Source organism: Eretmochelys imbricata, chromosome 4, assembly GCF_965152235.1.
Source record: "Eretmochelys imbricata isolate rEreImb1 chromosome 4, rEreImb1.hap1, whole genome shotgun sequence".
NCBI lineage: Eukaryota > Metazoa > Chordata > Testudines > Cheloniidae > Eretmochelys > Eretmochelys imbricata.
The window spans coordinates 61,571,831-61,598,823 of record NC_135575.1 but is presented as its reverse complement, the minus strand read 5'-3'; the positions used below and the strand labels follow the sequence as shown (position 1 = coordinate 61,598,823).

Here is a 26,993-nt window from a genome sequence, read left to right as displayed (position 1 = left end):
CATTTATTCTTAAGGTGAAAGCATTACAGAGAAAACATATAAAAAACAACAAAAGAACCTACATGTATGCTAACAAGCTTACCATAAATCACCCCCAATACCCCCCAGCTCCAGCAGGGGCTCTGGTAAGAATCAGTCCTTCAAATATCCCACAAAGGGCTAAAAATTCATAATAGCTATAGCTCAGAACAAACACACCCATGCATAGATTAGTCTTTCCTTTATTCAGCTTGGGCCTTTGATCATCAGATTCCAGGAACAGGTAATCAGTAGACAGTAGTTCTCTCCTCAAGGTGTAGCGTCAAAAGGCTGGGTTTTTGCATAAGTGGGGGTGATGAATTTGCATTCACCTTCCCCTAAATATTTCCCAAGAAATTCATTTTGAACACATTGTCACAAAAGACCATTCTTGTCTGTCACATTGTTCAATACAGTCCTTTGATCATGCAGGTCCACAATAATACATTACCTTTGCATTTAATACAATGGACTCCAAAGATACTTAAATTTAACTCAATGAGGATTTCCAGTGATATTGCAGGAAATTGCCATACCTGTCATACACTGTATTCAGTGTTCAAAAAAACCCTAGAATATGCCCTATACCACTGAAAACAAAAGCCACAGTGAAATGAGAAGGTAAGAAAATTATCAGCTGAAAAACCTAAAATTCTATAGGCACACCAGACTATTTCTAGCACCCAATCTGAAGGACAACCAGTTGCTCCACATATAGTAGAAATTAATTTTGTGATTATTACCTCGGTCTGAGATAATGCAACTACAGATACAAACTTTTCAGACAGGCTTTCTCCTCCAAAACAAACACTTCCTTGAAGAATCATCTCATCAAGCCATTAAAAAGTCAAGTGGCCTATAAAGCCATTAAACTCCAGGAAATACTCTAGAGAGAACTGATTTTTCAATTTTTATCTCAAAAAATTAGCTCTTGTATTGCAATCTTTTTATCATACAGGTAAGGAACAGGAAACTTCCTTTTCCCAAGTAAAGCATTAGCATGTTGAGAACTGTATTACTTCAAATAGTAACTGAAAACATTTTGTCCGAGGCGTCTGAGTTACCAATCCCCCTCCAACCTCCTTTCAAATATATCAGTATCTTTTGATTTCTATCCTCCTCAAGCCCCCTTACTTTTGATATATTCTGTGGCCTGAAAACCTTTCCTATACTAGTCCATCTCCAATTCCTCATCTAGAGCAAGCCAGGTGATTGCTTCCTCCATGAAGCCTTTCATGGGTGAGATTTTCAGGTCTGATAAGGAAGGTAAAACAATACCTAATATTAGCTGAACAACCTTAAACATCCCCTAGTAACTACTTGAAGTGACTGGAAGACACTAATCCAAATGAATAAAGAACTTCTCTCTAGGTCTGCTAAGGGCTTGATAAGCTTCTTGTCAAAGCAAAGCTATCTATTATTGAGCTTGGGAAGTTAAGCATGTAACACAGTTGTCAACTTATCCAGCTTACTGGGATTCACTTCTTTGTAAAATGGGTGCAGGGGGGGGAATTAAAAGACTATATAAATTCTAGGAAGTCGCATACATCTGGCATCTGATGCAAATGGTTATGTCCATTCACGCACTAATTGTGTTTTGTCTCACTGAAAAAAGAGAGTTTAAAAATGACTAAAGCAAGAGCACAGTTGTATTTGCCTGCCATATCCTTCCCTATGTTCATTTGCCAAGTAATCATAACATTATACAAAACAAACCTGGATGTCTCTTCTCATACAAGGCTAAGAATTCTTTCATCATCAATAACATTCTGATTAACTTCCTCTCTTTTCTTAATTTATGGGAGGAGGAGGTAGTAGATACCAGGGAGGAACCAAAGAGAGGGTTATTAATTCGTATTATTTAGCACTCTCATAAAAGTGCACAGCATGAGTCAGGTACCTTAATAATGGATAATAAATAGAACTGTACTAAAGTAGATCACTCCAGTGAGGTCACTGGGAAGTTTATAAGTGTAGCTGTCACACACTGCATTGATTTAACCCCTTACATGCACTGAGTTATTTGTTTTTCAGTAATGACTGCCACCTAACAAGTTGCCAACAGGCTCAATTATGCATGTATCTAATGAGATTTGATGTAGCTAAATTGAAGCTATATAAACTAGAGTAACTTCATTAGTACAGAGGTTAGATTTTCACTTATGCTCTTTTTATCGGCTATTTAAAATATCTTGTCACGCTATTTTCTTTTAAGGTTTGAAACTATGTGTAATTGTGAGGAGGCCAACAGGCCTCATAGGGGCAGTGACAGGATTAAGGAGGCAGACAGTCACCACACTGGTGATGAGAGGGTTAAGGGGAGCCTGTGGATCTAGCTGACCGTGCCTCACTACACATGCAGCCAACTGCAGGCATGGCAAAGGGAGATAAGAGAAGAAGGTCTAGGTGAGTTCAGGGCTGACCAGGAAGGAGGATAGAGTTCTGCTTCTTTTGGTGGGAGAGAAGCCTGGTTGCAGCCCTGAGATGGAGCTTGCTTGCCAACTAGATGAGTCCTCCTGGAAAGATTGACCAGAGCCTGGCAAGGGAACTGGTAGATGCACAGACTGTCCAGGAGGCAAGTCCTGAATAGAAGAGTGGGGCCCCACTGAAGGTTTGTGGGATGACCCTGTTTCTGAATTGTTTGTTTTGTTCCTAACTGCCTTTGAATTATAAATGCCCTGAAAGGTGAAAGGCATTGGTAAAAGCACCACTACACTGGACCTCTTAGGGACAGAGACATACCAGTGAAGACGTACAGCTGGGTGAGTTATGCTTGGAAGGGCCACAAAGGGGAGCCCACCTCAAAAACAACAGTTAGAGAAGATACAAAATGTTGTGAAAGAGCTAAGTGATCATGTATATAAAGACTGTGGCTAAACTGAACATATGATTAAAACAATATTTGAAAACTTAGTTGTTGAAATTAATACTGTGTCTTGTACTCTGGTATACACAATTCATAATTACGGTACTAAAGCTACAGTAACTGCTGTGACAGCTCTGTAGTCCAGCAGAATGTGTCCCAAGGTCTAAGGAAGCCAGGTGTTGTTTGGTAACTTGCATTAGATATTAGAGCAGATGCAACCAAATCCACTTTCCAATGAATGGACTCTCTGGACACGATTCTAATCTGTTACGCCACTTTTATATTGGTGGAACTCCACTGACATCACCACAGTGTGGGGGAGAGACCTCAATATAGATGCAAAAATTATGACAAAATATAACTTTTTAACACATTACAAACTTGTTTGCACCTTTGTGGAATATTAAGATATAGCTACAGGAATATCATAGCCAGGATGCTCAGAAATATAACAATACATACACTTAGCTAGGTTTCAGAGTAACAGCCGTGTTAGTCTGTATTCGCAAAAAGAAAAGGAGTACTTGTGGCACCTTAGAGACTAACCAATTTATTTGAGCATGAGCTTTCGTGAGCTACAGCTCACTTCATCTGAAGTGAGCTGTAGCTCACGAAAGCTCATGCTCAAATAAATTGGTTAGTCTCTAAGGTGCCACAAGTACTCCTTTTCTTTTTACACTTAGCTAGTTACGTTACAAAATGTTAAAGACAATCAATGAGATTTCCAGAAAGTTACTGCTTCTGTTTCCCAAGAACAAGCAAACCTCAAGAAGGAAGAGCATGAAAACCACTCACATTTTAAGAAGAAGCCTAATTATAAAAAGGAACACAGGATATGTTATCAGAGCCATGAGTCTAGCTTGGTAAGTGGGGATAGTATAGGTCTATACTATCCCCCGCTCTTTCCTTTCAAAAAACCATGAGTTTAAACCCACATGAAGAATTTTAGAAATATCCTCATTGAAACTGAATTATTTTGTAAACGCACTAAAGTCTCAGAACAGCTCTAAATTACATCTGGCTGCAATTTCCCCTACGGGGATGTTCGACAGCCATATACTGCCAGACCACAGCGATGCTCTAGCTTCACCTACTTCAGACCCCCAGTACACTCCCTACACCAGGGTTGGGAGACTCCGCCTCAGTTTCCTCCACCTGGGAATTGTCTTATACCCAGAGACTTCCCATGTAGCCAGTAACCTAAGTTGAATATTGCTTTGAGCTGCCAGAACACCATGAAGGTGCCTTATCGCAGCTGAGAAGCTACCCTAATGCGTACTACTGCCACTGAGATTCAAACCAAGATCACTGATGTCTGAAGGCAGCAGCCTAAAGAGAGCCTCCCCCGCATAGATAGGGACTTACACTAAGGCTGTCTCATCTGGAATTTGCTTATACCAGGAGTCTGGAACTCCGCCCCTTCTACTGAGCGAGCAGTCACGCTGCCTACACCAAAGCAATTGTAGACAGATAGGTGGATCCTGGATGATTCTGCACACCGCAGATAGCCTGTCAGAACAAGAAGCCCAAAGATACTGTATGACGCAATAGGGAACAATGTGAATATATAATGTAGTGAGTCCAGAACTATTGTAACTTTGTCTTTGCTTTCAATAAAAAGTGGGGGGGGGGGAAATGCTGTTAATTCTACATCTCAATTATAGATTATTTATTATCTAGACTATTCCTACAGTTAATTCAGTAAGCTGATATTTCAGGAGCCCTTTTAAAGTTGAAATAGACTATCCGTCTCTTGCTAAAATTCACAGCGGAATGGGACAGATGACAAATATTGAAGCCCAGAGCTTGTGGTTTAAATGAGCAGGATAAAAGTGACTTTAAGCTACCTTTGTAGCCTTCAGTTCCTGGGGCTGATCTGCACTGGCCCAATCCCCCAGAGAAAGTGAGAGCAGTTTGAGAGTTTCCCAGCAGCTCTAACATATGCCCACAGACTCCAAGAATCGCCGGAGCACTGCTATGTCCTGACTATGCCTTGTTAACACATGACCCCCCTGTGCTGGGAGATAGAAGAAGGGGTGGTTAAGGGTATGTCTACACTTGGAGCTGGAGGTGTAATTCCCAGTTTGGGTAGACACGCCTATGCTAGCGCTGATTGAGTTAGTGGGCTAAAAATAGAGGCAGGACCTGCGAGCTAGCCAAGTGTTGCCTCGTGTCTCGGATGGGTACATGATTGGCTTGTCTTCACTATCTTGGAGATCGATGCTGCTGCAATCAAGCAGCAGGGGTTGATTTAGCAAGTCTAGTGAAGACCTGCTAAGTCAATAGCCGAGCGCTCTCTGGTCGACCACGGTACTCCTGCTCCCCAAGAAGAGTTAGGTAAGTCGATCAGAGAGCGTCTCCCATCGATGCAGCGCAGTGAAGACACCAGGGTAAGTCGACCTAAGCTACGTTGACTCCAGCTACGTTATTCACAGCGATGCAAGTAGGGTGGTACGGTCTGGTACGCCGTAACAGTAAGCTATTTGTAGCGGGTATGCCTTACCGGAAAGACACAGAAGGAGCAAAACATGGGCCACCAGCAGCTCCTCCAGCGCAGCTGCACTGCCCCCAGCCCTCCCACGCAGCTGCGTGCCTGCGTCTCCTGTTCGGGGTCTGTTCGGCAGCCCCGCCGAAGGACAGGGCTGGGGGTGGTACAGCCGCACCGAAGGAGCTGCTGGCGTGGGGCTGCCTGACTTTCTGCTCCTTTCGCCGGTGTGGTTCCCAGGAGAGCCCTGCAGTTCAGGGCTCTCCCGGGAACCACAGCAGCAAAAGGAGCAGAACCCCATGCTGGCAGCTCCTCTGGAGTGGCTGTACCGCCCCCAACCCCGCCTTCAGCCTTGTCCTCTGCCAGGGCTGCCGTACAGACCCCAGACAGGACTCAGGAGACGCAGCTATGTGGAAGGGATGGGGGCAGTACAGCTGCACCGGAGGATGGCCCCACGTTCTGCTCCTTTTAGTGCTGCAGTTCCAGAGAGCCTTGTGGTTCAGAAGTCTCTGGCGCAGTGGGAGGAGGACAGAGCCCGCCCCCCACCCCCGCAGGTAACGTGGGATAAATCAAGGGCACGGGAGGGGGAGTGCGCAGGTCCCTGGGCTGGGGGTGGGATCACGTGAGGAGTCATGGGGGGAGGTCACGTCCAACCCACACCCCCCTTTAGCTGGTGCAGAGTACTGATAATAAATGAATTCTACTTGCACCATGGGTATTCATGTAGCTGGAGTAGTTTAATTTAGGTTGACTTACCCCTGGGGTGGCTAGCCTCTCCCACAAGTTGCATTGCCATGGCTATGCTCTGTTTTTAGCATGCTAGCTCTACCAGAGCTAAGGATGTCTCCTCAAACTGAGAATTACAGCCCCAGTTCAAAGTGTGGACATAGCCATAGAGGCAACACTGATCTCCTGTCATGTTCCCTGGTGAACTCACCACTGTGATCCAAGGGTCAGGTTGTGTAAATTACCTACACTAGGATCGTCAAATTGGCCCCTGGAGTTTAAATTTCTGGTATAATTAGCCACTTGATTGTGTGTGAGTTCCGTATTACTCCACTGATCACTCAGGTGGCAAATACCTGATGAGCAGTTTAGTATTCTTTGGCTCTTATCCCTTAAGTCTATTCATTGAATACAACTGGCTCCTTTCTCAAGCAAACCCCTGATTATGGCAGTCTCCAGGCACCCTTGAGCCCTTTGACTCTTCAGTGTTGTGCTACATTTGGTGCATACTGCAAAGCAGATCATCCCATTCCTATCATTTTCTATAGACTAGCCAAATTAAAGTTTTTGTGGCTTTTGAGTAACATCAGTATCAGGCCATGTCTACACTACAAAATGAAGTTGACCTAACTTACAGCGGCATACAGCCTGCACAGTAATTACATTACTTGTACACGTCTACACTGTGCTCCTTGTGTCGGCGGTGTGCGTCCTCACCAAGACTGCTTGTATTGATTGTACTGTCAGTGTGGAACATTGCGGGATGACTCCTGAAAGCCAATAACAGTCACTATAAGCAATGCAGTGTCTACATCAGTGGTCACCAACCGGTAGATCTCGATCGACTGGTTGATCGTGGAACCTCTGACCATCGATCTCAGTCTAGGGTTGCCAACCCTCCTGCAGCCAAACCGGGAGATTGGCCGCTAACAGTCTGGTGGTGCAGCGAAGCTAAGGTAGGCTCCCTGCCTGCCCTGGTCCTGTGCTGCTCCCGGAAGCAGCCGGCATGTCTGGCAGTGGCTCCTGGGTGGGGAGGGGCAAGGGGGTCTCTGTATGCTGCCCTCGCTTGCAGGCACTGCCCCTGCAGCTCCCATTGGCTGGAAACGGGAAACCATGGCCAATGGGAGCTGCAGGGGTGGTGCCTGTGGACAGGGTCAGCACACAGAGCCACCTCCCGTCCTCCCCGTCAGAAGCTACTGCCGGACATGCCGTCCGCTTCCAGGAGGGCACGGGGCCACGGCAGGCAGGGAGCCTGCCTTAGCTCTGCTGCACCACCACCCAGGAGCCACCTGAGGTAAGTGGCGCCCAGCCAGAGCCCACACCCCAAGCTCCTCCCACATTCCAACCCCCTGCCCCAGCCCTGAACCCCCTCCTTCACCTCAACCTCCTGCCCCAGCCCTGAGCCTCCCCACGCCCAAACTCCCTCCCAGAGGCCACACCCCTTCCTGCACCTCAAACTCTGGCCCCAGCCCTGAGTCCCCTCCCGCACCCCGCATCCCCTCCTGCACCCCAACCCCTTGCCTCAGCCCCCTCCTAGAGCCCACAGCCTTCACCCCAAGCCGCTCCCCAAGCCCTGAGCCCCCTCCAGGAGCCAGCATCCCCTCCTTTACCCGAACCTCCTGCCCAGCCCTGAGACCCCTCCCGCACCCAAACTCCCTCCCAGAGCCTGCACCCTGAACCCATTCTTGCACCCTAACCCCAGGCTCAGCCTGAAGCCCCTCCCACACTCCAAACCCCTCAGCCCCAGCCCAGAGCCCGCACCCCCTCCTGCACCCAAACCCTGTTCCAGCCTGGTGAAAGTGAGTGAGGGTGGGGGAGAATGAGCGAAGGAGGGAGGGGGGATGGAGTAAATGGGGCAGGACCTTGGACAAGGGGTATGGCCTCAGGGAAAGGGGATGGGCAGGGGCGGGGCAAGGGTATTGGGGTTTGTGTGATTACTGTTACTTCTACTTTTTCTTTGAGGTAGATCCTGCGTTGCACTTACATGCAAAAAGTGATCTTGTGCTTAAAACGGTTGGAGACCACTGGTCTACATGGACATTCATCTATCTAATTACACTGACCTTGATTCTACGCTACTCGTGGAGGTGGAGTTATTAAGTTGGTGTAGCAGGGCAGTTCCGTTGGCGAGAGTGAAATTTTAAGTGTAGACACTCCCACAGTTAGGTCTTGCATCGACCTAACTCTGTAGTGTAGACCAGGCCTTAGTAAATCAACAGATTCTATTACCAACTGACTATACCTGGTTCCAGTATGGGATCTATACTGAAGTTCTGATATTCCACTACCTTGTGTAGCCATTTACTTTACCCTGGTGTAGTAAATTACACCTTTTGCAAAGTGGGGGTAAAATTCTGTGATTTCCATTTCTCATCATTTTGTTATGAATCTTGTGAAATTTCTTGTTTTACTTCAAGCCCCAGCTCCTGGAGTCATATTATATTATATGAGACTCTCAGCTTTCATTTTTTTAAAAGTAAGTTTCCGTCCTTCATAATTGCAGAACAGACCTTGAAAAAAATGAACCCTAGTGGCTCAAAAACCAGAAGGCAAATAAAAAGAACCCAGCATTTATTTTTAAAAGTCCCATGATTTTTAGGCCATCTTATGATTTTTGGGGGGAGGGAGCTTGACTCATAATTTTTTGAATGCTTGGGGTTGTCAATACTGAAAACTACCATTCTGATGCATTCATAGTACATATGGGCAAAGCAGTGGAAAATCAGACCCTGAACATCTAAGCTAAGAACACAGACACCTTGTGAATAGACAAGTTGTAAAATGAATAGCTTAACTGGACACATGCAATTTAATTAACTTGTCAAAAATAATCTGTATGTGATAAAAGTGGCTACATTGTAATTCAACTTGCTCAATTTATATCATATTATAATTGATGTAGGTACCACCCTCACCAATAAGTGGTACTGTATTTTTAGCATTAAGTGTACATTAAATAATGTTTTTTGAGCCATCTTTTGATTTTTGACGTTCCCTGCCCAGCTCCACTCTTTGTGAAAGCTGGTGTTGCCAATTTATACTGAGACATAGTTTTGGCCACTGCATCCCTACATCAGTTAATTTTGTGTTCCTTTCCCCATAATGGCTCTGAACCCGCAGCCCCAAATGAGCTAATTTTGTGCTCCCAGCTCTCAAAGCTGCCCCAGCTACCAGTCCCACAATTCTGCACTATCCTTGCCTCCGAGCCCCACATCTGAAAGGCAGCGCCAAAAGGAATCCTCTTTTCCAGGCTTGGTGTTTCAGCATTAGAGAGGAGAAAGGAGGAGTAGGCAGGAACTATCCCATTTTTCACAGTGGGAGAGGAGAGAGCAGAGCCACCCAGAGCTGCTGGGTTTATTTTGCTCACTTCTCTCATACCCCTCTTGTGAAAATGGCATTGGCTGCTCTCTTTCCCAGCTTCTGTATGGAAAATCTTCTCTGTACTCCTGACAGGAGGGGACAGACTTCTGTCTGCCTCCTGCTACATCTCTTCCAAGGAGGCGGGGAAGCTAGCCAACAAGAGGGAGACTTCCCCTGGGTAGTCTGAAAACCATATGAAAGGTGGAGCTTATTTTCACTATTTAAAACCCCAGCCCCTGTGGGTTAAGGAAAACCCATAACTAATTAACATAGTTGGGAGCCCACTGGTGCCCCCATTGCAAAGTTCCTATTGACTTAAATGGGAGCAGGATCTGGCTCTAACTATTTAGAGTATATTTAGCTCTTGACTTAGTATTTTGGCTTTGGATTGGTATTTGTTAAATCTAGTATCAAAGTGCATCTCCTTTCCGATTTTATTACTTATAAAAGGTTGAAAAAATTGTGCTGCCTTGAGGGCAACAGTCATATGAAGAGTTATACATCAGCACACATGTATCTGTCATTGTGATTCTTCCCTTTTCTGCTATATTAAAGGGAGAAAGGTGTGGGGTGGGAGAGGAAGGGGGGAAAGATTAAGCACTGTTATTATTTTACATGATCTGAGATTTGCCCTTAAATCTCCAATTATGGGAGCCAGATTCTCTGTGTAGAAACTTATTAACCTATCAATCAGTAACTGGTGTGAGATTGAAGTGGTTCAGTTCCAGTAACTGATTGGTAAATTGCAGTCTGAAACCAAACATTTAGGAGATGTTCCTGCTTTGCACATATTGGAGCATTTAATAAATTGGATAATCTTTGAAGTTTCTATTTCATCTTTGCTTAACGTTATCATGCGGCATGTGCAAGGAATTCAATATGAGCCAGTAGACATGGCAGTTTGTGTGACAAGGCTGATCCTGCAGACCTTGCGCTCACAAAACTCCCATGGACTTCAATGAGAGTTTTGCATCAATAAAGTCTGTAAGATTGGTCCAGTGGCTGCTGCAGGAGCCAGAGCTAACGAGTTTGTATCTTATAGCGTGTTTCAGGACTTCCAAGATAATTTCTGAGCCAACGAATCCACCTCTGATATATTTTTCCATGTCCCTCTTCCCTTTGTCTCTCCTTTCCTCTCCCTTTAAACCATTAAAATTCATGAATGGGTATTCTTTGTACTGTATCTATGTAGTAATATGTTCCCTTATGTCCTCCTCCTGATGTTAACCATAGTAGTTTGAGTGCTGGTAAAGGTGTACGATGGCATCTCTGGCTTTGTCCTACAGTAATGCCTGTGATCTATGCTCCTTTCTCCACGTTCTCTGCTACTGTGTAGACCAGAGAGCACCTTGGTGGGAGCACTGGAGGAGCATCACTAGCCTTCTCAACAACACAGCATATTTGGAGAAGAAGAAATACACTAGCAGTCACTAGAGCCTACATAGAGTTTTTCACCAAAACTGAATATTGTGCAGCAACACCTTAATGTTAGACATGGAGTGCAGAGGTAACTGTAGAGTGGAAGGCTGCATGGTGTACCAGGCGTTGAGGGCATACTTCAGATTATTACTTTCTGTGTTATGAAAATGGAAATTTAATAAGAGCCCAAGATCCTGGAGGAACAGCACAGTTAGGGGCATAAGTACTCTTCTTAATGGAGGTATAGGTATGTTTGATTTGTCAGTTTATCTGGTACATGGATGAAGGGGATTATGTGCTGGGTACCGATAACCTGGGTAGACTGAAAGGCACAAGGGAATGGTAACAAAATATAGAGGGTTAAATCCTGGCCCCATTTAAGTTAATGGAAAAACTTCCAATGGGGCCAAGTTTTCAAATAGAAACTTTTACCTCAGTTCAAAACCAGCCCAAAAGGTGCTGAAAGTTCTTACCATCTGATGGCTGCTCAGTAGCCTATGTGAAATGACTCTATTGTCAATGGACAGCAGTTCATATTACAAAAATCACCACTCTTTGCATTAGTTGGCAGTTTCAGCATAAAGGCCAAGGGCTATGGAGATGATGCCACCAGTTAAGGATTTAGGACAACATGGAGGAGGATGTTTCCCATGCTGTATCTGTTTTGTAGCTAAACAAAGGAACTTGTTGCTCAGGGCTGTCCATCTGGCACCATTCATACGCACTCATATATTCATACAAATAAATTCTTTGGGTGATGAATAAAAATAAACAGGCCTACACATCATGGCTATGAAGTACCCACTATCAAGATGAGAAACTGATAAGCCTTTCTGTATCTGGCTGAAAATGCTGTCTGTCCAGCTAATCTATCTTTCTAGGCATTTACTCCCCAATCATCACTGTGGTATCTGAGCACCTGATTTTGGGTGCTGGGAGAAAAGCCTGAAGGTGGAACTTGCAGAATAAAGGAGCTTCAAGAAGCCTGGTCAAGCGCTTTATCATTCTCTCTTTGTTCTCAGGAGAGCCCTGTTTACACTTCTTGATTACAATGCCCACTATCTGTGTCAGCAAACTTGACACACGTGTCCAATATAAATAAATTATATAGTATGCATCAAAATCAATGCACCTTACTGAAGGAGAAGGACAAGTGACTTTATACTCCAGCTTCCTAAGGTCATAAGTAAGGGAATCTTTGAATGCAATTAAAATCCTTGGGGCCAGGTTCAAAGCTGCTGACAATGGTTATATCAGTTACTCAATGGGGAGTCAGTATAAGCCAGTGTGGTCCAGATCCTCAGCTGGTGTGAACTGGTATAGCTCCACAGAATTCACTGTAGTCAAAAGAACTACTTCAATTTACGTCAGCTGAGGATCTGGCCTTGGGAGTCAAAGATGGTGTAACTTAAAGACCAAAAAGACAGACACAAGGATTTGTAACAGGAAAAGCAACTAACAGGAAGGTGTAAGACTGCTCCCCTTTCTAGGTTTCAGAGCCCAAGTCACAACTTCTACGTGCTGTCTAAAAGGCTATTTTTAGAGCCCTAACATGAGCCCCGCTAGCCCAAGTCTGCCCACTCAGCCTCCCTCTTGCTTACTCCAAAATGCTGTGTAGACATACCCAAGAGAATTAAGTCGGGCCTGAGAGGGGTGGAAGTAGTATTAGTTTGAAGATTTGTTTGAACTTTCATTTGGACTTATTCATGTTTCCCCAGAAGGGGTTTAGACTTCATGTGATTGGCTGAAGGGCTAAGCCCCAGAGCACCCATAGGGGGAAGATGAAGGCTGAGAAGGCCAAGGGAAACCCCAGTGGAGTGGGATGCCAGAGAAAGGCCCTATGCAATGCTGCGACCAGAGACAAGGGGGTGCCCATGAGGTGATGATGCACTATTACAAACACCTATTAGGTTCATCTTCAGAATTTGCTCTTTTTCGTCATTTTACCTTATTCCACTGAAAAAACATCAACAAATAATCAGAACATTGCAACTGGTCAAGAGTTTTTAATTCTCATTTCTTATTGCTTCAGAAGATTGAAAGCAATCATCTGTGTTAAGTACAATAAAGGCAGACTTATCAGCACAGTACTAAAGCTCTAGAGTATCATTTTCTTTTATAATATACCCCCTTGAAGTGCTTGTAACCTATAAATAATCCTGCATTTTACAAAAATTCCTCTATGAAAAATAGCACTGGACTGGGATTTAACTCTTGAGATTATTTTTAAAGTTTGTAATTAAAAAAATAATTTTAGACTAAAATAATGCCATTATTATAATGGGCTTTACCACAAGTATTGTGTTGCTTAACAACTCTTTCAAACAGTTCCTCCACCTATTTCATATGAGACAGAGTTGTTTTTAACACAGGGAAAACACTTTGATGTGTATTTCTGGGACCAGTGGAGTTTTTCGTCTTAAACAAACTCAGTATTGGTCTTTGTGTCTATTTTTTCCTTGGGCAAGGCTGTCAACTGGAATCTTAAAACTGAAGTGAGCGCATGAAACTGAAGCGCTGAATAATTTGAAAGGATGTTGGGATAGACAATTAATATTTCAAATGTAGTTTGGATGGTATAGTTTGTCTGAAAATAGATAGTTATGATAAGCCATAGGACTGTGTCACACTGGCTTCAGAAACAACAAAAGGTTAGGATTTAGACTTGTGCCTTGTATAATAGCACTTAGTGTTTTCCCTTATATCCAGAAGTCATAGGAGGAAGTTCTTGATCTAGGCCTGTGTTATGTGAAACCACATGCCGCTGAAATTTTATAGCTCTGACCTTATATATCAAGTCGTAGTTTGAAACAAGAGTTGTAACAAGAGTTGTTGCTCTTAATTTAGGAAATATATGAAGCCTCAGACATAGTTACCAATAACAGCTCTTTGCAATTGCAGTTAAAGATAAGGAAGGGGGAGAAAAATAAACAAAAATATTAGCAAAATATAAGGAGAGAGGAGAAAAAGATAGTGTCTTCAAATCCTCCACACACCTTCTCCTTTCACTACACAAAATGAAGAATGGGGAGAGGGAAAAACAGACAGAAAACAAGGAATAGGAAAACATTATTACAGGATCACAAAACAAATTAATTAATGTTTCTGTAATTTGTCCACTTTGGTCACTGTCTCTGCTATATCAAAATATAGCTTCCTGGAGTACTGTGTAGTACCTAAATATAAACCTGATATGGTTCCTGAGTTCCAGTATTTTAGCTCAAAGACCTTTAAGCTGGGACCAATACCATAGGGTGTGGTCACCCTGAAAATACCGTGGGTTCCCAATTAAAAGGAATGGATGTCAGCTGGAAATCATGTCAAAAAGCAGTAAAAGCTCACAAGATGAAGAGGACTGCAAACATTGTGCATGTCCAGTAACTTAGAGAAAGAGAAGAAAGAGCTTCAGTGCCGCTAAAGATGCTGGAAAAACATCCCTATGCCCACATATTTGAATACCATTCTGGGGGGAGGGGAGGCGTTTGGTTCTACTTGGTTAGCAGAGATATTAGGTTAGATATAGCTGAAGTTCTACTCATTGTTGAGTGAAAACAGTGGATCTGTGCTCACTTATGCCATCTGTGAATTTGACCATAGGGAATAGTCTGACGGCTTCCACAGGTGCAGTGAGGACAACAGTACCTCTGCCCTATCCAAGTAAACTGAAACATAAGGAGAGTGTTGTATCACAGGCGATTTTCTTCTACGGATGCCAGATATTATTTTCCAAAATTAGGGTTGCACAGAATGCAAATTGCAGGGCCTTCAACCTATTAAAAACAGCATTCAGATAATTAAAGGATGGAGCCAATGATCTTATTTCCAACCAAGTTAAATTAACCTCAAATACAAAATATATACACACACCCTGACGCATTCAGTTGGAATGTAAAACTCTGCATAGAACTGCTGCAGTGTTAGGCCAGGGATCTTCGTGCCAGAGACACATCCTAGGACACAGCCTGTGGGGACTACTTGACACACCTTCTGACTTTTTTGTTTGTGTTGCGTTTATTGTATAATATCATTTGATGGCCAATATATTTTTACTAGATGGTTTTTGTCTTAGGTTAGCTTGGCACCTTTTTATGATCAGTAGTAGCACTTTTAATAAAACAAACTGGTGAGAGGCACTCACTGCCCCAGTAAAGAATACTATTTTGTTTATTACTATACTCTTCCATGCTTTGTTAGAAGATCCCCTCAAACCTGGAGGCCCATACCACCCACCTTACCGCAGCATGTCTGTATGTATGCAGAGACTTGATTAGTGGATCATACAAGGCAACTACTTTAGCTGCTTATCTGCTGTGGTCAGGAAAAAAAATGCCCTCCCTCCCTTCTCCTAATATAAGATATTGCCTAATTGGTTAACTTTTTTTTTTTTTTTTTTTACTTTAGAAGAAGGTGGCAAAAAATATCAGTCACTGCAAGAAGCATGATGAGTTGGACCACGGTCTGATCTGCTATGAAAAATCCTTGTACTTACTAGCTGAAAATTGCAGGATGTGAGGAGAGTCTTCTTTGTTATACCTGTAGAAAAAAACAGCTTTCAAGATAAAAATGTGGTTTTAGGAGATACAAAAGCCTGAAAACATCCCTTACCATAGTTGGTTTCCATACTCAATAATCATCTTCATTCCTTTTCCTTGTAGGACATTTGGTTTTCAATAGACATGGGATCCACTCTTCCAAAAGCCACACCCTCCACTTCAAAATATAACAGAAGCCCCTGCCTGTTTTTATTCCACATGCTGAAATAAGACACTGCAGACAGTCTGTGAGCCATCCAACAAATACTTAGGCCTGAATACCCCATTCCCTGATACGCTACAGGGAGATCTTCCAGTCCACAAAAGGGATAAGAACGTATGCTAAACATAGATTACAAGAAAGCAAAATTTAGAGCGGTCAAACCCTCTAAACTGAAATTCAGGAAGATCCTCTTTCAAATAAGTGGGTGTGTATGGTTTAGATGATACACTAAGTAGAGTTTTTATCCTACATGAAATTCCAGTTTCCTCTCAGGCATCAGCTACATTCCAATAGTAATAAGTTCAGATTCACAGAAAACTGTCCCTTGGGCTCTCACCAATAGGGAAGCCTACATGGTTAGTACAGATCTACTGTCATGCGAGTCTTTACGCAACACTGGAGACACCCTGCTATTCCAAGGCAGGACATGATCTATAAACACATTGTAAAGTGACTGTCACTGACTAGGGTCCAAAGGAACAAAAACCACAGAGCCCTTTAGCTCAAAGCAATCTGTTGGGAAAGACAGTTATTCCCAGCTTGCCTGCAATTGATCAGCCTAGTGTGCGTGAAAGAGGGCCAATCAGAAAGATTTTTAAAAAATAGGATTTTCTGGGAAAGGAAGTAAGAGGGTGTGTGGGGCAGCTTGAAGCACAAACACTGGATCTTTTCCCAAACTACAATTTAAGTGAGGGGCATGAGAAGGTTATTTAGGTATGGAAGGTGGATGCCCCTTTCAACGTATTAAGTGGCCCCTTCCCTTTTTCAATCATATATTTAAAGGGGAGAAATCTGCTAGAGCATAGCAATGCGGGGCTTTACCTAGCATGGTTTTAATATTCATAAGGTTTTAACTTCTTACTTACCATTTGTGAAATCTTCTACTACACCACAATACTGGACTTAAAAGAAAGTACAATAGCCAAAAATTTGCCATTTTCAACTGGTACAAACATAATTACCACATTCAAAAGTGTCTGCTTTTATCTACCACTCCCTATAAAGCAGCAAATAATTATAAAATCCAGGTTAACTTCTGGAGACAATGGTGAAAGGAAATAACTTGTTATCAAAATATCATTTGATTGCACAATAGTCTCATCCTTCAATGAGTTTGCCAGGGGCTAACCCTGCACCTGCATGGAGCCCCATTCAGCTCCAATGGGGCCAATACAGAGTTTATTGCAAGATAAATAAATTAAAACCTTAAAATAAAACTACTGATTAAACAGCACTGATCTGCAATTCAAGTTAGGAGCTCTGAACATCCCAGGGCACTACTGCAGGGGATGATGCAGAGGCAACATGGATCTTCTTTCTCCCAAAAGTGACACTGAGCTGCTGGGTCCAGTACATCTTTGCTACAAGAATTTTTTTATTTTGACTCATTATTTTCCACTCACCAGCTTTTGAGGGGATAATGGGGATAATCCCAGAAACCACCACTCCCAAAGTTCTGGATTGTACAAATAAATAGAAATAAATACCTATTAAGCATACCTCTCAAATGGTACTTTTTATAAGGAACATAGAGTCACACAATTTAAGGCCAGAAGGAATCATCTAATCTGACTTCCTGCACATCACAGGCCACCCACACTATGCAGTACCAACACACTAAACCCAAATGAAATGAGTCCAGAGTATTACAACCCTCAGGGGACTAGCCTGTTATGCATCACAGGCAGCGAATCAGGTGCTAGAGTGCCCGAGGCCCCCACAGTGGCAGGGAAATGATTAACTGAGAGATACCCAGATAATCCTGGCAAGTGACCTCTACCCATACTACAGAGAAAAGCAAAAAACCCCTAAGGTCCTTGTCAATCTGACCTGGGGGAAATTCTTTCCTGATCCCACTTATAGCAATCAGTTAGACAAGCCCCTAAGGGAGAGAATGCCCGGAACACCTCAGAGCCCTGGCCCACCCTGCCCAAGTTTCCTTCTCCCCTTGTGGCCATCCTTGATGTTTCAGAGGAAGAAAATTAAAAAAAAAACAAAAAACCCACCTCCCAGAATGCATTGATGTGGGAGGAAAATCCCTTCCTGACCCTTCAAGTGGCCAGCTAAAACCCTGAAGCATCTACTTTAGGAACATAAGGCATAAACTCGAAGTAAGCCTGTTGAGCCCTGCCCCTCACCATCACAACCAACCCTGTCATACAACGGCACTCATAAATTTGTTCAGCTCTCTCTTAAAATTAATATCCTTCTCACCTCACTAACTCACTTTTTAATTATTTATATATATAAAAAACAGAACTATGGAACCAAAATAACAGAACATGCTATCTTTGCTAAATAATTTATCCTCCACAGTTTTCTGAGCTTTTGGCAGCCACAACTTCCTTGCATTCTACATTTTGAGGTTTGGCAAGATGTGAGGCATAAGGGTTGCAAAATACTAGCTGGTGTCTATGTGCACCACTGTCCTCTACTGGATGAGACCAGATCTGTTCAAATGTTTGTCACTGATTATTTTTTCCTAGCAGTTGGCCTACAAAAAATGATATAAACAACAGCTAATGACTATTCTCATTTAAGCTCCACAGGCCTGTGATCTAGAACAGAGTTGTTAATTCTATTCTCCATGCCCTGTAGCTGTATAACTAGCAACTGTGATGTTTGCATAAATATGTGACAATGGATGATGATTATTATTATTTATTTGTATTACAAGAGCCCTCGAGGCCCTACCCTGATCATGCCCTATTGCGCTAGTTTACACGTAGTAAAACAGTCTCTGTCCCAAAGAGTTTATTATTTAAACAAACAAGATGGACACAGGGTGGGAGGGCCACAGAGAGATGATGGGACTTCCCCAAAGACTGGCCCATGCGCAAGTTACTCTGTCTTTGCGTGTATGGAGCCAGGGGTTAGCCAAACAGAGCAGCTTGCATTATCAGTACTTAAGCAATTTAAATTAAAATAAATTCATAACTATCAATAAAATCAAGGTATTGGGATTACCTTCTGTTCTAGGATCTCCAGGATTGCTGTTATTTTAATAGGATGAGCCTGCATACTGCAAGCACTGAAGAATCAAGTATCAAGGCTTGTTACAGCAAGATGTTTTGATACAAAGCACTAATGTCTTTTGGCACCGTGTGAAACTGTCCTTTGCAAGGGGTTAACTGGTAATCTTATGGGCCAGGAGGCCTTTGATTATAAAACACAATTTCTGTTAGCCAGACCCTTGGCCAGAGATGATAACAATCCAAAGTGGTTGTGTATGGACAGAGAGTGGGAGAAGGCCCATTTGCAGCCGATCCAGAGAATCACAGAATATCAGGGCTGGAAGGGACCTCAGGAGGTCATCTAGTCCAACCCCCTGCAGGACCAATTCCCAGTTTTTGCCCCAGATCCCTAAAGGCCCTCTCAAGGATTGAACTCACAGCCCTGGGTTTAGCAGGCCAATGCTCAAACCACTGAGTTATCTCTCCCCCCAGAGATAGAAGGCCAGAGGGAGAGAGAGAGATGAGGAGAATTTATGATGCACAATCTTTTCAAAGTGGAGTCCACACATTTGCAAAAGGTTAACGAGAGATGGGCCAGGTATCTGGATGGAACCCTGTGGGGAGCTGGAGCTGGACTGGCCTCATATCTGTACAGGTAGATCCCAAATCCCTGGAGCCTGAGCTGTGGGGCTCTGGATCCAAATCTCAGTTCGGGGAGCGGGGCGGCGTCTGCCTGTGTATCAGGTGAGGCTCCTCCATCAGCACAGACACAACCCTGGGCTTCGCCCCTGCAATCCCAACACAGCACATGCTGGAGGGCCTCCATCTCTGGAAGCGACCAACTCCCTTGATCCTCCCCGCGGGACTCCAGGGCAGAGGGGCGGGGCGGGAAGGGGAACTGTTTGTTTCGCCTGGCCTGGCGGGAGTTGTAGTTTTCCTACCCCTTTTCGCCCCGCAATCTCTCCCCGAGAGACTACATTTCCCAGGAGGCGCCGCAGCCACGGCTAGGTCAGCTGATGCATCACCTGCCCAGAGCAAGATGGCGGCCTCCATACTGCGGCGCTGCTGGGGCTCGCTTCTAGCTCAGTGCTGCAGGGCCGGGGATGTCCCCGTCCTGCACAACGGACAGACCTGGAGAAGGGCGCAGGCTCCAGGGTCTATCGCTTCCGGCCGGAGAGCGGGGAATAGTCCTGCGGGAGAGCGCGGGTAAAGTCCAGGTTACCGGGGGTAGGGCGGAATACGCGGCTACAAGGCTGATAGTTTTCGGTCCGGTCCATGCGCACCCCGGTCGCTCCTCCTGCGGGATATTGCTGTCCTGTTTTTAGAGTCAGCGTCCCTGCGCGCGCGCGCACCCCCCCCCATATCCCAACCCTTCACTCTACCCATCTCTCCCCCCATGAAACTTCTGCCCCAGTTTCCCCGCCCCCTGCTATGCTCCCCAATGTCATGCCCTTATTTGGATTCCCCCCACTGTTTCACATCTCCATTAATATTCCTCACCTACCTAATATTCCTCAAACATCAGCTCTCAAGTTATGTACCCCTTCCCCTCCTATTTCATGACCTTACCACCCAAGTTTCCCCCTCCCTTTCCCCAATTTCCCACCAGTTCCAGTAGATCAGACACTAGAGCATCATATTCCTGTTGCTAAAATAACTGGTTTTTAAGAACTTTCAGAATCAAAGGAGATTTTGGAAGCTCGCTACCTGCCAGGTTTTGAATTCGGGTTTGTGCTTTTCCTGCACTAGTTGATAATTTAAACATTATTTAACACAGGCATCAGGTGCAGTTGCATGCTACAGTGATTGGCTTCTTAGATAAACCTAATATAGATAAAGCAATGTACAGAATTGTATGGGCTTCCTGTTCAGGGAAGGTGCAGTTCTGATACAATCTGATGTTCATACAGAGACCTTTGCACCTGAGTGGAAATCAAGGCTCTGACTATGTGCATCTGAATGCAGGTTCAGGGCCTTCATGCAGAAAGCTTCTGGGAAAAATAAAAACCTATGTTAGAAGGGAGATTTTTAGGGGATATTTTCAGGTCAAATTATGCCAAAAATTTAGGTAAAAATAAGCTTTTTCCAAACTCGAGTCATGGAAATATTCCCATGAAATACTTGAAAATCCTTGTGAAAATCATTTTAAGCAATCATTCTTCTGCAGTGTTTGCAAACAAAACATTGCAGTATAGTATGTGAAATTGACTAGAAACAGGCTATAAATGCAAATTAAACAGAACAGTTGTTTTTCAGAGTCTGAACTGAGATCAGAGGTCAAAATGGGAGGTGGTAAGTGAGGTAGTCTAAATTTCCACCTATTCACAACACAGAAAAGAGATGCCACTCACAGTAGATTGTGCAGGTACTTGTAATTTCATCACACCTCTACTTTTGTGTGTACTTTGATCAGCAATGAAGTAGTTTAATGTTGATATTAAAATTGACATCATTGATTCAAAATTAGGATTCTGTTCACATGAGTGCAAGCTCTCCACATTCATCAGAGGTATTGTTTCAGGTCTTCTGCAGATTCAGGCAAATATCTTTGGTTTCAATCATAATAGCTAGACACTAAATTTTTTTTTAATGAAACCTGAGCTTCTGGATCATAATACTGTAGCCACCATAAACAAGTAACTGCCTGCCAAGCCACCACAAGCCAGTCCAGTATGATTCCTTGTTGAGATAAATGCAGAAAGAAAACAGCATAAATAATGAAAGCAAAGTTAGGTACCCCAATCTTGCAAACTCTTACTCATGTGCTTAACTTTACTATCATGCGTTGTCTTGTTAATTTCATTCCCACTGGTTTCACTGAAATCAATGGGATTTCTCAAGGTAGTAAAGTTAAGCAGGTGTAAGAGTTTTTGGTTTTGGGCCTTAGATATTAATTCTAACTGCTGTCTGAAATATAGCTAATGAGCCTTGTTTTTACAAATATGATTTTGTAATCTCAATCAACACATGGAGAAAAACTGTTTGTTTAAATTCCTGAAAGTTAATCCTAAGTGACAGTATTTCCATCCCATTACTCAGTTTTTGGTAGTGATGTAGTCAGTAGTTGAAGGAGAGAGACAGAACCCTGAACTCAAGTCTTGACAGCTCAAGCTTATTGTGTTCACTTTTGAAAGAAATGCTGCATTTGATGTATTTGTTTAATGTTTTTCCATAGCCCACTTATCGACTATATCTAGTTATTTAATATTGCTCTAGTATCTTGTCATACAAACCTGACTTCACCAGTGAAATATGATATTTGTGTCACTTCATTTGTACAGGGCCAGATAATTACTTACAGAAACTGTCAAGCAGTTCACACTGTGAAGGCTGACCCCCATCTCTTGCCTATATAAAAGTTATGGATTTGAGAATTGCAATTACTTTTCAGATGATATGTAGACGCTCATTCTTGTGGAGTACGTTCAGAGAGCAGTTGCTCTACAGTGGAAATTATAATTTCTTTATTATCAGACTACAAATGTTTATGCTAATGCAGTACAAACTTTTTCCAACTTGCAAGTGACTAGCTGACAATGTATACATAATTGATATGCCACCTGTTTGTTGGAGACTTATCAAAGTACATGAAATGCAATTGATATTTATAATTGGGTTGGGTACAAAATTGGGGGTTGATCAATCAAGCTGTTGCTCATGTTGGTTTGCCTGATTGATGCTACTCATATGAGTAAGATTTCACAGGATTAGGCCTTTATTTTTTTCTTACTTATATAATTGTTCCTACTTACCATCCTCTACCTGTATATAATGAAAAACTTTGCCTCATATTTCCCTTCTATATTTATTGTGGATCAGCAGCACAGTGCTACCACACGGTATTGCAAGGGTTTTTCGGTCTTGTAGTGTTTAGAAGCTTATGGAGGTTTAATAGAGTGTATACTAATCATATTTACTTTTCCCCTCTCTTTCAGTGTTGCTCCATGGGTAGCAGTGGTAGGTCTGGAAATTCATGCACAGATCAGTTCCAACTCAAAGCTTTTCTCTGGCTCCCAAGTCCAGTTTGCAGCACCACCTAATTCTTTGGTATCTTTCTTTGATGCTTCTCTACCAGGAACTTTACCAGTAAGTTACATTTCATCTTAATTTGTCTCATAAGAGAATCTTTACATTTTTTATTGAGCAGATACTTTGAAGCACAATTCTTGTCTTTTGTTCTTCGTAACCGTCTTTGTTTCTAGCACTGTTCTTTGTTTTCTAAAACTTTGGTTCATTATTTTCTTTCTGTGTACTTACTCTGTAACTCTGTGGGTCTCAAACTTTTTTACTGGTGACCCCTGTCACGTCGCAAGCCTCTGAGTGCGACACCCTCCCCCAATAAATTAAACACACTTTGAAATATATTTAACACCATTATAAATGCTGGAGGCAAGCAGGATTTGGGGTGGAGGTTGACAGCTCGCGACCACCCCATGTAATGACCTCGCGACCCCTTGTTTGAGAACCCCTAAACTTGATCACCATAAATATCTGACAACTCCTGCTAAGGAATTAACTCAGGAATATCTCTTGCAGAGAATGAATTAATGGCAACTTCTTTTTGCAGTCAGCGTCGGTGTATTTGCATGGTGATGTTACTTTAGTTAATTTTCTATATTTGGTTAGTATGAAGCACTGGAAGCTCATTAAATGTGAGAAGACCTAAAATCCTATGAGTAAGGTTAAGATTTTTGTCACTGTTATTTTTAGTAAAAGTCACCAGTCGTGGGTAATAAGCAAAAATTTACGGAAGCTAAAATGCTTTTAAAATACTTGAAGAAATAAAAGTACTAAGAATAATTGCGTGGGGCCTGACCTGGGGATGACTGAAGCCTGAGCCCCGCGGTGGGGGATGAGAGACTGAGACCTGCTGCTAAGGGTGGGAATCCCACACTCACTGCTCGTGGCAGCTCAGGGCTCCTGGGCCCCCCACCAGTCGCAGTAGCACAGGGCTATGTGGAAATGTTTTAGGAGTCTCTGAAAGTTATGGAATCTATGACTTCTGGGACCTTTGTGACAAAATCTTATCCTTACCTATGAGTGATGAGCATCTTGGATTTCTAGTTGGCCATTTGACATTACTTTGCCAAATGTGTGTTTATGTAGCTGCCGTTACCTATTTGGAATGTCTCAGTATAGAGTTATGTGGTCTTCTAAGCAAAACTGATCTGGTATGGGAAAGTGTGAACCATACTTACTGTTTGTTTATTTTATTTGTAATACACTAAAGATAAGCATGAGACTTTAGAGACTGGTAAAAGAGGGATGAGGGAGGTAACCCTAAGCCTTAATGACAGGTTTCAGAGTAACAGCCGTGTTAGTCTGTCTTCGCAAAAAGAAAAGGAGTACTTGTGGCACCTTAGAGACTAACCAATTTATTTGAGCATGAGCTTTCGTGAGCTACAGCTCACTTCATCGGATGCATACCGTGGAAACTGCAGTAGACATTATATACACACAGAGACCATAAAACAATACATGAAACAATGTTTCATGGTCTCTGTGTGTATATAATGTCTACTGCAGTTGCCACGGTATGCATCCGATGAAGTGAGCTGTAGCTCACGAAAGCTCATGCTCAAATAAATTGGTTAGTCTATAAGGTGCCACAAGTACTCCTTTTCTTTTTCCTAAGCCTTAAGAATTCATTCATAGTAGGGGTAATGTGGTGGTTGTGACATTGCAGTCCATATGCTTTGTAAAAACAGGTTTATAAGTGTGAATATGATGTAACCGGAATATGCTTTATGCAAAAGTCTTTTGTAAGGTATCATTACAAAGCTTATGTTCTACTGAGTGTGTTCATTCTATTTGTATGTATATATCATTCTTGTATCTAAAACTAGAAAAATGAAGTATTACTCAGAAGTCCTATTGTAATTATGCAAAGTGTGGGCCATTAATGGTGGCCTGGAATCTTGATGGCTCCCATTAACTAGGACAATTGGTTGTGAATGGCTCTGTTTACTTGCAAAACTTCCTGGATACATGCCCTGGGTACGTGCTGGCCAGGCTTGGAAGAATGGAGGCTAGAGGTCTCACAGAACATGTGACCATGACACATGATACAGGAATCCATCTTAAACTTGGTGCTTTTCCAGGGAAGGAGGAAGGAAGGAGGGGTGGGAACCCAGAGAGAGACAAAGGATTCCCGCCTTGTGCCAAAGTTATAAAAGGGGGTGGAACAGAACAAAGGGGTCCCAGTCATGTGGAATCCCCTGCTTTTCACCTAAGATGTCTTCTGGAACTAACAAGGTCTGTACCAGGGAAAAGGAAAGGATTAGGCCCAGACTAGGAAGGAGTCTAGTTAGTGAAAGAAGCTTATTGGAACATCTGAGGGTGAGATTTACTTGTACTCAGTTTCTTAATGTATTAAGCTTAGACTTGCTTGCATTGTTTTATTTTGCTTGGTAATTTACTTTGTTTTGTCTGTTATTGCTTAAATTCTACTTTTTATACTTACTAGAATAACTTTTGTTTATTAATTAACTCAGAGTAAATGATTAATACCTGGGGGGAGCAAACAGCTGTGCATATCTCTCTATCAGTGTGATAGAGGGCAGACAATTTATGAGTTTACCCTGTATAAGCTTTATACAGAGTAGAACAGATTTATTTGGGGTTTGGATCCCATTGGGAACTGGGTGTCTGGGTACTGGAGATAGGTGACCTGCTGAGCAGTTTTTGGTTAAAGTCTACAGTTTTGGGGGCATGGACCAGACCTGGGTCTGTGTTTGCAGCCGGCTAGTGTGTCTGGCTCAACAAGGCAGGGTTCTGGAGTCCCAAGATGGCAGGGAAAACTGGCTCAGAGGCAAATTCAGCACATCAGGTGACAGTCCCAAGGGGGTCTCTGTGACCGAACCCATCACGCTGGTAACATAGGGCTCTTCATTGGTCAGCAGACCCTTCAGGAGGCTGATGTTCAGGTTAAACAGCTTCCTCTCCACTTCACTTATTCTGCTGCCCTCCCCCCATCCCCCAATCATTTTTAGTTTATCCTCTAAAGTCACGTTTTTACTCCTTTAATGTGGTTGTCTTTTGAGGTGGCCATGATGGTGCTACAAAATACTTGTTCACTGTAAAGCTCCCTGGGATCCTTTCTGGTGCCAGGTACTATATAAATGTAGAATATTATTGACTATATATACAAACTTGGTGTGCAGAGAAAGTAATCACTGAACAAGGTTATTGTTGTATCATATAAGAAGTATGCTCTTTATAAAGCAATGACAGTGGTGTCAAAGTGTTTAAAGTAAAAGTGCCTCCCCAAATGTATTCATTGGAAGTAAACCCTGAATTTCTATTGCAACCTTCTGTTTTTTACTGTGGTATTTGAAGCTTTTATTTCTTCCACTGTAAAATAGCTTGAGGTAGGATTCTGAAATTGAGAATAAATCTAGAGAAATATGTTTGGGATCTTGAGGGAATCCAAGCTGTTTGGAGAGAAACTTGTGGGGCTTGGGAAGAGAACTGCACGGTGACAAGTCAGTTTGTGAAAGTATTGGATGGCTGAAGAAACGCTGTTCTGGTAGATCCTGGTAGAGTTTAGACTATGTTCCAAGGTCAGTGCCAAATCAGGGCTAAGTTTCAGATCTGATGGCACAGAAATCTTGAGCAGTTCTAGAGATGGTGAAAATCTTATAAAATGAGCTGTTCTCCAGAGATTGGTGCTATCTTGGGAGGACATTGTATGAGAGTGGCTTTTCTGAGGAGATTTTGGCTGCACCTGTATTGCAAAATAAATCCCTTCCAGTTTTAGATTCAGCCTACAACCAAAACCAGAATGGCAGATTCAGATCTGAACACCTCCCCATGCACTGAAACTTGAAGTGGGGTTTGAGTTCAAGATGTTTATTTTGACCCATCTAGTTAACATTTTGTTAATGATGTGGGGAAATCATACTTAAATCGTATCTTTAATCAAATTGGAAGTTTGCCCAGGAAAGAGTAAAAATTTGAGCAGGGTAAACATGAAAGCTGATAGTGTTTCCCTTTTTATGTATTTCTTTACTTTCTTTCTATTGTTTTTGAATTGATTTCTGTGCTTTATAGGGGGAATGGCTGTTGCCTTCATGATTGATCCCTGGTGGAAAATCATGGGCTCCAGCACATGCAGGCTTCTGCAGAGAAGATAACTGCACCTGATTAGTAGGCAGCCTGATAGGCTAATTAAAAATTAGTGATCCTGCACTTGTTCATCTCCATCAACTGCTTTTATCTGTACAAGGGAAAAAAAATCTCATTCCTAATATGGAGAGAGCAGAGTTGAAAGTGAATATTACAAACTTTTTATATTTGTATGTAAGAATGTGATATGGAATCCTTTCTTTAGTATCAGCTTTGTTTTTCTGTAGCACTTGCTGCATTAGCCAAGGCTGATATTTGCTTTAGCAGTAAAAATGTAGACTTA

General features: G+C 42.8%; 1 protein-coding gene across 1 annotated transcript in view; it reads left to right on the top strand.

Annotated features, from left to right (window-relative positions):
- Positions 1 to 19,619: 19,619 nt before the first annotated feature.
- GATB (glutamyl-tRNA amidotransferase subunit B) overlaps positions 19,620 to 26,993 on the top strand; it is a 67,510-nt gene continuing 60,136 nt past the window's right edge. Inside the window, exons 1-2 of the mRNA XM_077815367.1 lie at positions 19,620 to 19,789; positions 22,519 to 22,669. Coding sequence (XP_077671493.1) covers positions 19,623 to 19,789; positions 22,519 to 22,669 — 318 coding nt within the window. The 5' untranslated portion in view covers positions 19,620 to 19,622. The remainder of the gene's footprint in view (positions 19,790 to 22,518; positions 22,670 to 26,993) is intronic.